We start from the raw sequence: 13,203 nt of genomic DNA, 5'->3' as shown, positions 1-13,203 counted from the left end.
ACAACCATTATGCTCCAACAGCTATTTTTAAATTTGTTTTTTAGGGGCGCCTGGGTGGCTTAGTCGGTTGAGCGTCTGGCTTCAGCTCAGGTCAGATCTCACGTTCGTGGGTTTGAGCCCTGCGTCGGGTTCTGCGCTGACAGCTAGCTCAGAGCCTGGAGCCTGCTTCCGGTTCTGTGTCTCCTTCTCTCTCTGCCCCTCCCCCTCTCGTGCTTTGTCTCTGTCTGTATCAAAAACAAATAAAACATTAAAAAAATTTTTTTAATTTTGTTTTTTAATGTTTATTTATTTTTGAGAGAGAAAGAGACAGAATCTGAAGCAGGCTCCAGACTCTGAGCCATCAGCACAGAGCCCGATGTGGCGCTTAAACCCACAAACTATGAAATGATGGCCTGAGCAAAAGTCAGAAACGCAACCGACTGAGCCACCCAGACACCCATCCAAGATCTATTTCTGATGCTAGGGTCCTGTCTTTGACAGACCTTATAATAAGTTTTATACTTCAGGTGTTAAGAAAAAGTGCTCATGGGGGTCTGGAAGAGGAATACTGAACTCTGCCCTGAGGAGCTGTGGTGCATCTTACAGGGGAGGTGACATTTTTGCTGGGACTTAAGGGATAAGGCACGTAACACAAAGTTTCAGTTGAAGATGTCCTGTAACGTGTTAGAAACCCAAATCTGACCTAACAGTAAACACGTATGAGTCAATACTAATGAGCTACTCATTATCCTTCTCAAACGTGTTCCACTGATAACGCTGTAATGGAAGGAACTTGTCCTCCACTGAGAGAAGAGATTACAAACAGAGAAGGGGGTTTTACACTTGTCGTTTCCGTTTCCCACTTCTGACAACAGAGGTCGGTTTCTGGCGCACTGAAATGCTGACCCCCAGGTGGTGTCTGCGGAGCCTTTCAATATAATTTTTAATTCAAATGTGAAGACGAAGCCACAATTTTCATTCAACTTAAAAAATAAAAAAAACAAAACAAAAAAACAAAAAAACTACAAAGCAGCCAGGCAGCTCTTGAAAGAAAATGTTCTACTGAAGTCTTAGGAATATACTAAGATTTTGTGAAGTTTATAATGGACAGTAAGGTGTACTCTAGACCCATGTGATATGTTACATGATACCATGTTAAGACACTGATTCTGAGTGAGTTTTATGTTTCTGACCAATGATCAAGAATGGAAGAAGTTAATTTTATTTTATTTATTATTATTATTATTAATTTATTTGAGAGAGAGAGTGTGCACGTGAGGTAGGGATGGAAAAAGGAAGAGAAAGAGGGAATCTCAAGCAGACTCCACACTCAGCACGGAGCCCAATGTGGGGCTTGATCCCAAGACCCTGGGATCATGACCTGAGCTGAAATCAAGACTTGGACGCTCAACCGACTGAGCCACCCAGGCATCCCCAGAAGAAAGAAGTTAATTTTATAATACTCACAATTTTCACACTCAGGCTTGAAACTCCATGATCATGAAGTTCATCTTCAAACAGGAGAACCTCTTCAAAAAATTTAATCTGTTCTCTGGCTTTCAGTTTCTCCGTATCTATATGATCTGTTGTAGGTACAACCTGAAAGAAAAAATTTAAGGTACACACTAAAATGGAAGGAGCTGGAGACATGGGAAAACAAGCTTCCTACCGGTCTCTTCCGGATGGCCAGAGCACACAGCTCTACACCTGGGTGTGTCATCAGTAGACACAAAAGATGAGATAATGTTCTTTGTCCCTAAAACACTGAACACACTACTGCTGAGTGATAGTGTAGCTTCACAAAACACAGAGTCAAAATTCATCAGCTTTCATGTAAGTCAAATTAAAATCAAGTGTTCTGTTGTGATTATGAGAAAATCAATCCTCTGAAAACTAGTCAGTGTGCCGGACTACTACGATCATAGACATCCAAAATGGTTTCAAACGGTGAAAGTCTACTTTTAAAAAACATTGGTTTTGGGACTTAAAAAAAAAATTCCAATTAGAATCTTGTTATACATTTCATATTCAGAACCTCGCTCCCAAAACCTATAAAACAGTGTTTTAAATAATGAGGTAAATTAAGAACTTTCAGAGAAATTCTGAGGGAAAAACTCTTAGATTTCTGGACTTCTGAGGATGCTGGCCAGTTTTTCACTGTATTATTCTGTAGCTCACAGACACACCTATTCACAACCCAGCAGGAGTACCACCAATGCTAGGAAGGTGGGTCCTATCAGTAGCTTACTAAATCCAGTGCCTCTGAGCCATCATTCTTTACTCCATCCAATTTCACTACAAAGTGTTGACCTTTTCTATTCTTTGATGTAGTTGTATCATAAATAAACACAATGCAGGTCAACCACAGGTGTTCTGTAAATGGTAGCTACTATTTTACTTTACTCAGTGGTCATGACCAGGTAGTTTGTTGGACTCATGGACAGAATTATGAAATGGAGAGTAGTTTGAGGAAACTGGAGAAGAATTAGAAGAATATGATAAAGGATGTTCAAGAGATTGTTTGGATTTGGGGGGAGGGGATAGTCTAAGGGAGTAGCATATGATATAGGGGGAAAAAGATTATAATGAAAAGAAAGTTGGCAATGTGTACAGGAGTCCCAAGAGGTGAAAAAATGGCCACACTTCTTCCACGTTCACTCACAGAGAACACTTTAGCCCTCTGCAGTTTTATCCAAAATGTGTCTGGAGCAGGCCCGAGGCCACATACGAAGGTGAGAATTGGGAGTGGGAAGTGAGGTGAGAGGCAGCAAGAGGGCAGCCTGTAGGCGGCCCCGTAGTGTCACATGTTTATATTCTATTTAAGACAAAAGCTGGTCTTTTGTCTTAGGACTGCTTAATAGCATAAAATGTTAGCTAGTATTAAATAAACACAACTTCTAAATTCCTTACTTTTTACTTAGCTTTAGTTCAAAGGAACACATTTGTAAGATCCTCCTTAGAAAACACCTGACTTCCAAAAAACTAAGCAATCATTATACCAATTTTCTCATTAGTAGATGGCTACTTCACTAATGTTTCATAAGAACCAGTGAAAATGAAGCCATTAGTTTTCACATTTATTTGTTCTTATAAAATATTTGGGGGTGCCTGGGTGGCTCAGTTGGTTAAGCATCCGGCTTTGGCTCAGGTCATGATCTCATGGTTCGTGAGTTCGAGCCCCGCTTCGGGCTCTGTGCTGACAGCTCAGAGCCTGTAGCCTACTTCAGATTCTGTATCTCTCTCTCTCTCTGACCCTCCCCTGCTCATACTGTCTCTCTCTGTCTCTCAAAAATAAAAAAAATTTAAAAAAATATTTGGAAGAGAGAGAAAATAGATAAAACATGGGTTAGGGATACTGATATATTTAATTTATACAATCTTCTTCATTTGCAAGGACAAATACATTTAAATTACATTTTCTCTTTCTCTTTTCTCTTTCTCAACTCTTTTTATGGTCTCACTAAATTCAGGCATCTGAAAAGAAAGGAGAAAAAATACAAACCAATAGCTAAATCTAAAATGTCAAACACTTCTGACTCCCAGTATAGTCAGAATGAGTAAGCCAGAGAAATCTTCTTGCTGAAGACCACTTAAAAGCTGGTTGAAGAAACAAAAATTTCAGAAAAGCATCAAATGGTCGAGATGCCGAACAATTCCCGGACTGACATGTGAAAGGGGCCTGGACCCCAGAAAAAGTGAAAGTGAGCCTGTAGTTGGCCGACTTTGGCCTTGACGCATCTGTAGCGGCCGATCCAGGGGAGAGGCTGCGCTCTGCTCGGTCCTGGCCCCACCACTGCTCAGTGCTCACTAACGGTAGGGACCTTAGTTAGAGAATTCTGTGTGCCCCTCCTGAGTTGGGGACGGTACCCTATAGCGCCACACTGGTTTTACCGCTTATGTTACAGGCCCAGAAACCTCAAATGCTGGTCCCAGACCAGAGGTTAGCAAATTAAGACCTGTAGGCCAGATGTGCCCAGATGTGGCCCATCACCTATTTTTGCATGAACTGTGAGCTAAGAATCATTTTTACATTTTTTAAATGACTAGGGAAAAAAAGTATTTCATGACACAGGAAATTCAAATTCATGATATGAAATTCTATATAAGAATTCACCTACATCTCACCATGCAGGACCCACATTTCCGTGTCCCTAAGTTAACTGTTACCTAAACAAAGCCGGGCCCGCTGGTGGGCCTCCTGTCCACAGCTGCGTTCAACTACAACAGCGCAGCTCCGCAGCTGCTCATAAACCCGACAGCCCTCCAAGCCCCAAGTATTTACTGCCTTCACAGAAAGTCTGTACAACTCTGTCCCCGACTACGAATACCCTCAGGTGCCTGCCAGAGATGACAAAAATCTCTTCTGGAGAAAACCAACATCGTCCTGGGCCTCAAACAGAACTAAGGAGGCCTGTTAGGAGACTAGACACCAGAAACCAGAACCAACAGAAAGAACAGGACAATATGAGACCCGAGAGACCCCAGATATTAGAAATGAGGCCCAAGCTGTCCAACAACAATGCACGCTAGTTTCAAGGAAAGAAAAGCTAAGGCTGAAAATGGCACGATATACGAGGAAATATTTTTAAAAAAGAATTGTAATCGGGAAGGGTCCTGCAGGAGGGTGCCGGCAATGTTGTTTCTTTTCCTGGGTAGCCACATTTCACAATTCATTAAACTGTAACTTCATGTTTTCTGAGTTATTTCACAACCATTCCAAGGCTTTAAAAAAATCTATGGAATGCTACAAACATTCTGGATACCCTACAAGAAAAATGTGTCCTAGTCACATCTTTCGAACAAGACATGATAGGATAAACCTCACATCAGATAGAGGTTGATGATAAGAAAATTACTTGATTTAGAAATATTTTTAAATTTACCATATAAAGTTTATTAATGCTAAATGCTATGTTAAATTTCCTTTTTGAAAACTACTGAAAGCAGTGTATATATACATATACATAGTAAGATAAATATTTACCATTTTGTGTACATATATATAAAGATAAGAAAAAAATTTTTTTAAGTTTAATTTACTTATTTTTGAGAGACAGAGAGAGAGAGAGAGAGAGAGAGAGAGAGAGACAGCGGGAGCGAGCATGCACATGAGCAGGGAAGGGGCAGAGAGATGAGGAGAGAGAATCCCAAGCAGGCTCCATGCCACCAGCACAGAGCCCAACACGGGCTTTGAACCCCCAAACCATGAGATCATGACCTGAGCCTAGATGGACAGTCAGATGTTTAACCAACTCAGTTACCCATGTGCCCCAGGAGGAGTTACTGTTTAAAAGGTACTGAGTATCCGTAGCTCTTTCTGCCCCCTGTGGTGCTTTAATAAAAAATGAAAAAATTCTGGAAACTAGTTGCACAACAACATGAATCTACTTACCACTAATTTAATATACTTAGAAATTAAGATGGTAAATTTTGTTGTTTTTTTTTACCACAGTAATTTAAAAAAGTTCAAAATATTAAATCACACTGAATGAGTTAGCAAATGTTCTAAGACCTGTTTTTAAAAAATGCTTTTTTAAATGTGTGGACATTACACACATTTTATTCCAAAAAAGCAACACAAGTAGAAGAGGTAGTCTTCTACTCTATTCTCCTACAAAGTCAGTTTACTTATTTAACTGGAAAGAAGAAAATGGCCACATTTTGCCAGGTGTCTGTAGGCATCTGACCTCCTAACATTCTTATACCACAATCTTTGAGATGTTCCTATGGTGGGCCCAGCCAGTACACAGCAAAGCTGGATTTGAATCCAGCCAGGAGGGGCACCTAGGTGGCTCAGTCGGTTAAGCCTCCGGCTTCGGCTCAGGTCAGATCTCACGTTCGTGGGTTCGAGCCCCGTGTCAGGCTCTGTGCTGACAGCTAGCTCAGAGCCTGCAGCCTGCTTCCGGTTCTGTGTCTCCTTCTCTCTCTGACCCTCCCCCTCTCATGCTCTGTCTCTGTCTGTATCAAAAATAAATAAAACATTAAAAAAAAAAAGAATCCAGCCAGGACACCTCTGACTGGCTCTCTTTTCTTAAACTATGCTACAACTCATGAAAAAGAGGTAAAACAATTTAAAAAGTGTGAGAAAACACCTCCCCCCCCACACACACTGTAGCAGCAGCTTCCAGCAATTATACAGCAAGAACTTAAGGGCAAAGGAAAGGCTTCATCCTAATGGCACATTCTGACGTTCTAACTGTTCATAGAAGATAGATTCTCCTACACAGACATATACTTCCTATAGACACCAGGGCTTTTGATTTTTGAAAGAGTTGAAGAATTAAATAATTTAAAATCCCAAGTGGGGCGCCTGAGTGGCTCAGTCAGTTGGGCATCTGACTTTGGCTCGGATCATGATCTCGTGGTTCGTGGGTTCAAGCCCCATGCCAGGCTCTGTGCTAACAGCTAGCTCAGAGCCTGGGGCCTGTCTTTGGATTCTGTGTCTCCCTCTCACTCTCTGACCTTTCCCTGCTTGTGCTATCTCTCTCTCTCTCTCAAAAAAAAAAAAAAAAAAAAAATTAAAAAAATTAAATTAAATCCCAAGTAATATTACAGGTCAAAAGTCTTTAGATATGAAAAAAGTCAAACGCAAAAAATGTTCCCATGGAGTGATCTTCCACATATAAGCTACAGCACTGGTATTATGTTATTAAAAGACACATACTTTAAGATCTTGAACCTACTTCTTCATCCACAAATTGATGATAAGAATGCCTATCCTACCAGGTTATTCTAAAGAGTAAGCAACAAAGTTCTAACAACTTTGCCTGGAAAACAGATACTCAATTTTTTAAGGCAGTAAAGGAACATACTCATCAGCTCTGTTTAGACCATAAAGGAAGAATGAATATTTAGACAATAGATCTACTTCTAGTCTTGGTGTTTCAATAATACTATTTAGTTCCCCTGACATAGGAGACATATTATTAATAATAGCACCTCCATGTATTGAGATCTGGCTGTGTAACAGACACTGTGCTGAACACTTTACATATATAATCTCATTTACTTCCTATAACCGCTACTACCCAGTGTAATGGTGAGTGAGAAACATGTTCAGCAAGATTAAATTGCCCTTCCAAGTTGAGCGATGGTGCTGGGATTTGAACCCAGGCCTGCCACAGCCTGAATTCCAGAAAGTAGGTGATCACACCGATGTCTGCCAACACCATCTCAGAACAAACTATGTTACAGGCAGAAGTGTCAGTAAGAGTCCTGAACACACGCTTTTCACCTCCGACTACCCTCAGATTCCCGTTTCTACTGCTGTGGTTCTAGCTCCTCGGTCACCACTATTGCTACTTCATAACCTAGAGGAGGCTTTTTGTAAGTCATCATTCCTGCAAAGGGTTAAAACAAGTTCCCATTTCCTCACTGCTGGCAATCAAATATCAAATGGACTATGTTCTTTACAAAGTTTTTCAATCAGGACTGGGAAGAAAGGAGGACGTTCATCTGTGGTATTAAGGAGCTGACATGACCTTGCTCCTGTAAAGGAGGGATTTTTGTCTGTTCTCTGCTGTGTCCACAGCTCCTAGGATTAATGCCTGGCATAGAGAAGAGCTCAAGAATGAATGAATGAATGAGTGAGTGAGTGAATGAATACATGTTCTCTCAAAAAAAAAATGTGTGTATTTGTCTTGGAAGCAGCACAGAAAAATAGGTAAAGCTTGGATTGTAAGAGCGGCAGAGATTGAGGAGAACTGCGTTCCTACTGTGAACGTCTGTCTTTCCGAGACTAAAAATCTCTGCAGAGACAAGGAGCCCACACACAACTCCTCTCCTTAACATTTCTGCCTAAGCACCAACACATGATACAGGGTCTCCGATCATTACTTCATTTCCAGCACGATAATTTTGTTCTCCATAATACATCTCTGACCATTAGAGACATGCAACCTAAGCCAAACTTTGGTTTCAGTCATACCGTCAGAAACGGAGCTAAGCTCCCAATACAAGACCTACTAAGTCCACCTTCCCAGCAGCATTCACTGTGAAGCGGATCTCTTCCTAAGTAGGACTCACACAGATGCAACGTCACATTATTAATACGAAGCTTTAGAATTCACCGAGAGCTTTCTCACAGATTATCTCCTATCGAAACTCCGATGCGAGGTAAATATGTCTGGTTACCCGATTTACTAATAAATTGGGACTCAGATTAAGGAACTTGCCTAGAGTCATACCAGGGTCACACACCGTGCAGGCAGGCCAGAAACATAAGCGGTCTGAACAAAGGTCGATTCTGCCCACCTAACTGTTCATCTGGAAAACTGTAAGCTGTGAACTAGCAGGTTCTGTCTAAATCACCCAACTAATTACACCAAGAACAGATGCCCATGTGAATGCTTCTTTTTCACATTTTTTTTACTTTTTTAATGTTTTTTATAAATTTTTTATTTTTGAGAGAGCCAGAGTGTGAGTGGGGAACAGGCAGAGAGAGACAGAGACACAGAATCCAGAGCAGACTCCAGGCTCTGAGCTGTCAGCACAGAGCCCGATGTGGGTGAGGCTGGAACCCAGGAGCTGTGAGATCATGACCTGAGCGGAAGTCGGACGCTTAACCAACTGAGCCACCCCGGTGCCCCTTGCATGCTTCTTTATAGCAATAATGATAACATGAAGGCAGTTTGCCACTGCTTTTTAATATACTTTTGAGAATAAAAATTCTTCCACTATGGCCTTATTTTCTGCTTATAATCAATTAGCAAAATCCCTTCCCATTAGGATCCGAAGCTTCCCTCACTAGAAAATAAGTGGGATGTAATGTTTACAGCAGCACTATCAACGACAGGCAAAGTACGGAAAGAGCACAAATGTCCAACGATGGATGAATGGATAAAGCGCATGCGCGCGCGCGCGCGCGCGCGCACACACACACACACACACACACCATGGAATATTACTCGGCAATCAAAAAGAATGAAATCTTGCCATCTGCAACTACGTGGATGGAACTAGAGGGTATTATGCTAATTGAAATTAGTCAGTCAGAGAAAGACAAATATCATACGACTTCGCTCATATGAGAACTTTAAGATAAAAAACAAATGAACATAAGGGAAGAGAAGGAAAAATAATATAAAAACATGGAGGGGAACAAAAACCTAAGAGACTCTTAAATATGGAGAACCAACAGATGGTTACTGGGGGGGCTGTAGGAAGGCGGATGGGCTAAACTGGTAATGGGCATTAAGGAATCTACTCCTGAAATCTCTGTTGCACTATATGCTAACTTGGATGTAAATTAAAAAAATAAATTAAATAAACATTAAAAAAATAGAATATAAGTAGGATGAAAGTAGTAGCAAAAACAACTCATGACTAGAAAGTTCTAAATGCTGAGACTCTAAAAGACAATTAATGACTTTATCATAAAAGCAAAAAAAAAAAATTTACCTTTAACTTAAGTGGTTCTCCAAGTAACGTTCCCTTGTAATCTGTTGTGTAGGTCCAATCATATGGTTTAATAACTTCCTTGGAGTGTTCACCCTCCGTCCTCGAATATCAAAATGAGAAGGATCAGACTCAGTGATGCAGAATATAGATCGTCTGTGTTCATCTATCACACCAAGTTACAGTCTACAAATAATACAGGCATCCTAATAAATACATATCCTTGTCAGAATTCACCAATGCAAGATCCTTCTTGGTTTGTCTGCATATTTATTGTTATTAAACTTGTTATATGATGATGTAGCCTCTCCAATTAGTTAGTATATTCGCTTGAGGACATGGTTTAAAGGCATATTATACTTCTTTGTATCCTGCAAGGCACCTAGTATATAGGGCAGGCACAAAGTAAAGAATTGCTGATTTGATATCAAAGAAAACATATTTTTCTTTATTTCAGAGCTCCTCACATTTACGATTCAAATCACTGGTAAACATTTGTCTTCACAAATAGGAACACTGAAGTACACAGAGTATTTCCTCTTCACTAAAGAACCCTGACAGCTCAAAAATGTAAACCTTACATAGCTCAACTCAACTAATTCGATTTAACTCAACAAGTATTTAAAAGGTAGGGTGACTGATCTCTATTTTATGGATGGGAAAAATGAATTCTAGAATGATCCAACTATTAAGTTAATAATAATACTTGCCCTTCACTCTAATAAAATATGCAAATCGTGACAGAAGATTTCCTTCAACTCTTCTTTTTCATTTAACCCATAAATGTCAAGATTCTTACCTGCTTTCCTGCCACTCTTCTGCACAGGCTACTTTAAGCATTCCTTGATAGTTGTTGACACATCTTAATGCATCTGTAGCATTGAACTCAATCCCAAAGCCAGAGCCATGTTGGATTCTTAAAACGTTGTCTCCAAACATCATTTCCGGGAGAGATGGCATATGTAATTCATTGGCTAACCTATGCATAACCAAAAAAGTCAGGTAATAGTTCCAATATGTTTATAAAGTGCGCAATAGAAGCAAAAATTTAAACGTCCCCTGAGTGAAGTTCTAAGGGACCCCGAAGGCGGCACTGGGCTTCAGAGCAAGTGTCCTATGACAGCCACTTCAGCAGATCAGAAGGCTTTCTTTTCAATTTCCCTTTTTTAAGACTTCCAGATTTTTTTTTTTTAATGTTTATTTATTTTTGAGAGAGTGAGCATGAGCAGGGGAGGGGCAGAGAGAGAAGGAGACAGAGGATCCAAAGGAGAGGGCTCCATGCTGACAGCAGAGTGCCCGACATGGGGCTCAAACTCATGAACCGTGAGATCAAGACCTGAGCTGAAGTTGACCACTTAACTGACTGAACCACCCAGGTGCCCCAAGACTTCTGGACTTTTGAACAACAATATAGCTATTATTGTTAGACAAGGTAAAGTAACACTATATTAAAGAATATATTCTTACATAAAGCCAACAAAGGATTATGCATATCCTAAGACCACAATTACCCTTTTACTAATTGCTTTAGATTTATTTCCAATCAGACACATCAATCAAGTCTTGCATACATATTAAAAACAAACAAGCAAAATACTCTACATGAACAAATTGAACAATGGAAAAAGATACTGATTCCTACGAGAAACATCCATTTCATTCCTGGATCATCAAAGGCCCATCACTTTCAAGAGTAAGTATGGGTTCTAATTCTACTGACTGCCTAGGAGATGACCTAATGTACCACAGGCTCACGTTTCCATGAGCTTCATGTTTCTGGTAGACTTTTCATTCCACCACAAATATAATATATAATACAAAATAAAATAGTATAATATAATATATATTATATAACACAATTATATTAATTATAGTTATGAAGAAAAGATAGCCATTAAAGATCCTGTTTCCTGTAGGAAAACAACCTTTCCAGTATAATTCTCAACTTGTCACAAGCTTTAAAAGGTGGTAATGAAGAAGGCAAAAGCATCAACACTGATGAGGAAAACCACCACTTGCTCACATGGATTTCTGGAAGGATTGTGTAAATAAATTTACAGTCTATCCCCTGGGGCACCAACTAGGGAAAAAGTACCAAGAACTTTGCATCAAATTCATATCCTGACTCAAAATAGCAGCAATGGGAAATCTGTAATAAAAAAGTAATCTCCAATGCAGTAAAGAGCTATACACATTAATACTCATAACCATCTTATTTATTATAGTAAAAGAGAAATACTGGGAATGTCCAATTATAAGGAAATAAACAGTACTATAAACTACAGTCTACCCATATGATGAATGAAATATTATAGAATCATCAAAAATGCTTAACGAGAGGCGTCTGGGTGACTCAGTCAGTTACGTGGCCGCCTTCGGCTCAGGTCATGATCTCACGGTTCGTGAATTCAAGCCCCGCATCAGGCTCTGTGCTGACAGCTCAGAGCGTGGAGCCTGCTTCAGATTCTGTGTCTCCTCTCTCTGACCCTCCCCTGATCATGCTCTGTTTCTCAAAAATAAATAAACACTAAAAAAAATTTTTTTCTTAAATGTTTAACGAGAAAATATAATAGAGTAGAAAAATGTTTATGATACAATAGTAATTAAAAAATACCTGTGTGTGTATGTATGCGTCCACATAGCAGTGAACATTTTAAGCTACATATCTTTAAGGTATCTAATAATGTTAATTTTTCATCATAAACTTAAGTAAAAATTTTTTCTTCATTAATAGGAAATAGAAAATATTGGGGTGCCTGAGTGGTTCAGCTGGCAAAGTGTCCAATTCTTTTTTTCTTTTAATTTTCTTTAACATTTATCTATTTTTGAGAGACAGAAAGACCGCAAGGGGTAGGGGCAGAGAGAGGAGACATGGAATTTGAAGCAGTCTCTAGGCTCTGAGCAGGCTGTTAGCACAAAGAGCCCAATGGAGGGCTTGAATCCACAAACCATGAGATCATGACCTGAGCCAAAGTCTGATGCTCAACTGACTGAGCGACCCAGGCACCTCGAGTGTCTGACTCTTTATTTATTTATTTATTTATTTATTTATTATTTTTTAATGTTTAATTAGTTTTGAAGGAGAGATAAAGCATGAGCAGGGGAGGGTCAGAGAGAGGGAGGGAGACACTGAATCTAAAGCAGGCTCCAGGCTCTGAGCTGTCAGCACAGAGCCAGGTGCAGGGCTTAAACCCACGAACCATGAGATCATGACCTGAGCCCAAGTTGCACACTTAACCAACTGAGCCACTCTGGAGCCCCCAAGTGTCTGACTCTTGATCTCAGCTCAGGTCTTGATCTCAAGACAATGAGTTCAAGTACCCACATTGGGCTTTGCACTGGGTGTGAAGCCTTCTTTTTGTACAAAAAGAAGGAAATTCTGCGATATGCAACAACATGAATGCTCCTTGAAGACATTATGCTATGCTGAGTAAAATAAACCAGTCACAGAAAGACAAACACTACATGATTCCCCTTAAATGATGTATCCAAAATAGTCAAATGTATAGAATCAAAAAGTGGAATGGTGGTTACCAAAGGTTGCGGGGAGGGGAAAATAAGTTACTAATCAACAGTCATAAATTGTCAGTCAAACAACATGAATAAGCGCTAGAGATCTGCTGTACGACACTATACCTATAGTTAATAGTAAAGCATACTACACTTAAAAATGTGTAAAGAGGGCATCCCCAAAGGCAAGGGAAATGAAAGCAAAACTGAACTCTTGGGACCTCATCAAGATAAAAAGCTTCTTCACTGCAAAGGAAATAATCAAGAAAACTAATAGGCAACCGACAGAATGGGAAAAGATAGTTGCAAATGACATAT

At 39.8% G+C, this 13,203-nt stretch overlaps 1 protein-coding gene across 2 annotated transcripts in view; it reads right to left on the bottom strand.

Moving 5' to 3' along the window:
• The window catches only part of TIPRL (TOR signaling pathway regulator), a 32,179-nt gene that overhangs the window by 14,841 nt on the left and 4,135 nt on the right, over positions 1–13,203 (bottom strand). For both annotated transcript variants that reach the window (XM_029934981.1, XM_029934982.1), the window contains exons 2-4: positions 10,175–10,354; positions 9,379–9,478; positions 1,447–1,578 (exon numbers count right to left, since the gene is read on the bottom strand). In XM_029934981.1, coding sequence (XP_029790841.1) covers positions 1,447–1,578; positions 9,379–9,478; positions 10,175–10,354 — 412 coding nt within the window. The remainder of the gene's footprint in view (positions 1–1,446; positions 1,579–9,378; positions 9,479–10,174; positions 10,355–13,203) is intronic.

This window comes from Suricata suricatta, chromosome 3, assembly GCF_006229205.1.
Source record: "Suricata suricatta isolate VVHF042 chromosome 3, meerkat_22Aug2017_6uvM2_HiC, whole genome shotgun sequence".
In the NCBI taxonomy this organism is placed as follows: Eukaryota; Metazoa; Chordata; class Mammalia; order Carnivora; family Herpestidae; genus Suricata; species Suricata suricatta.
Note: the sequence above shows the minus strand (reverse complement) of the source record. Positions and strands in the feature narration are given on the sequence as shown.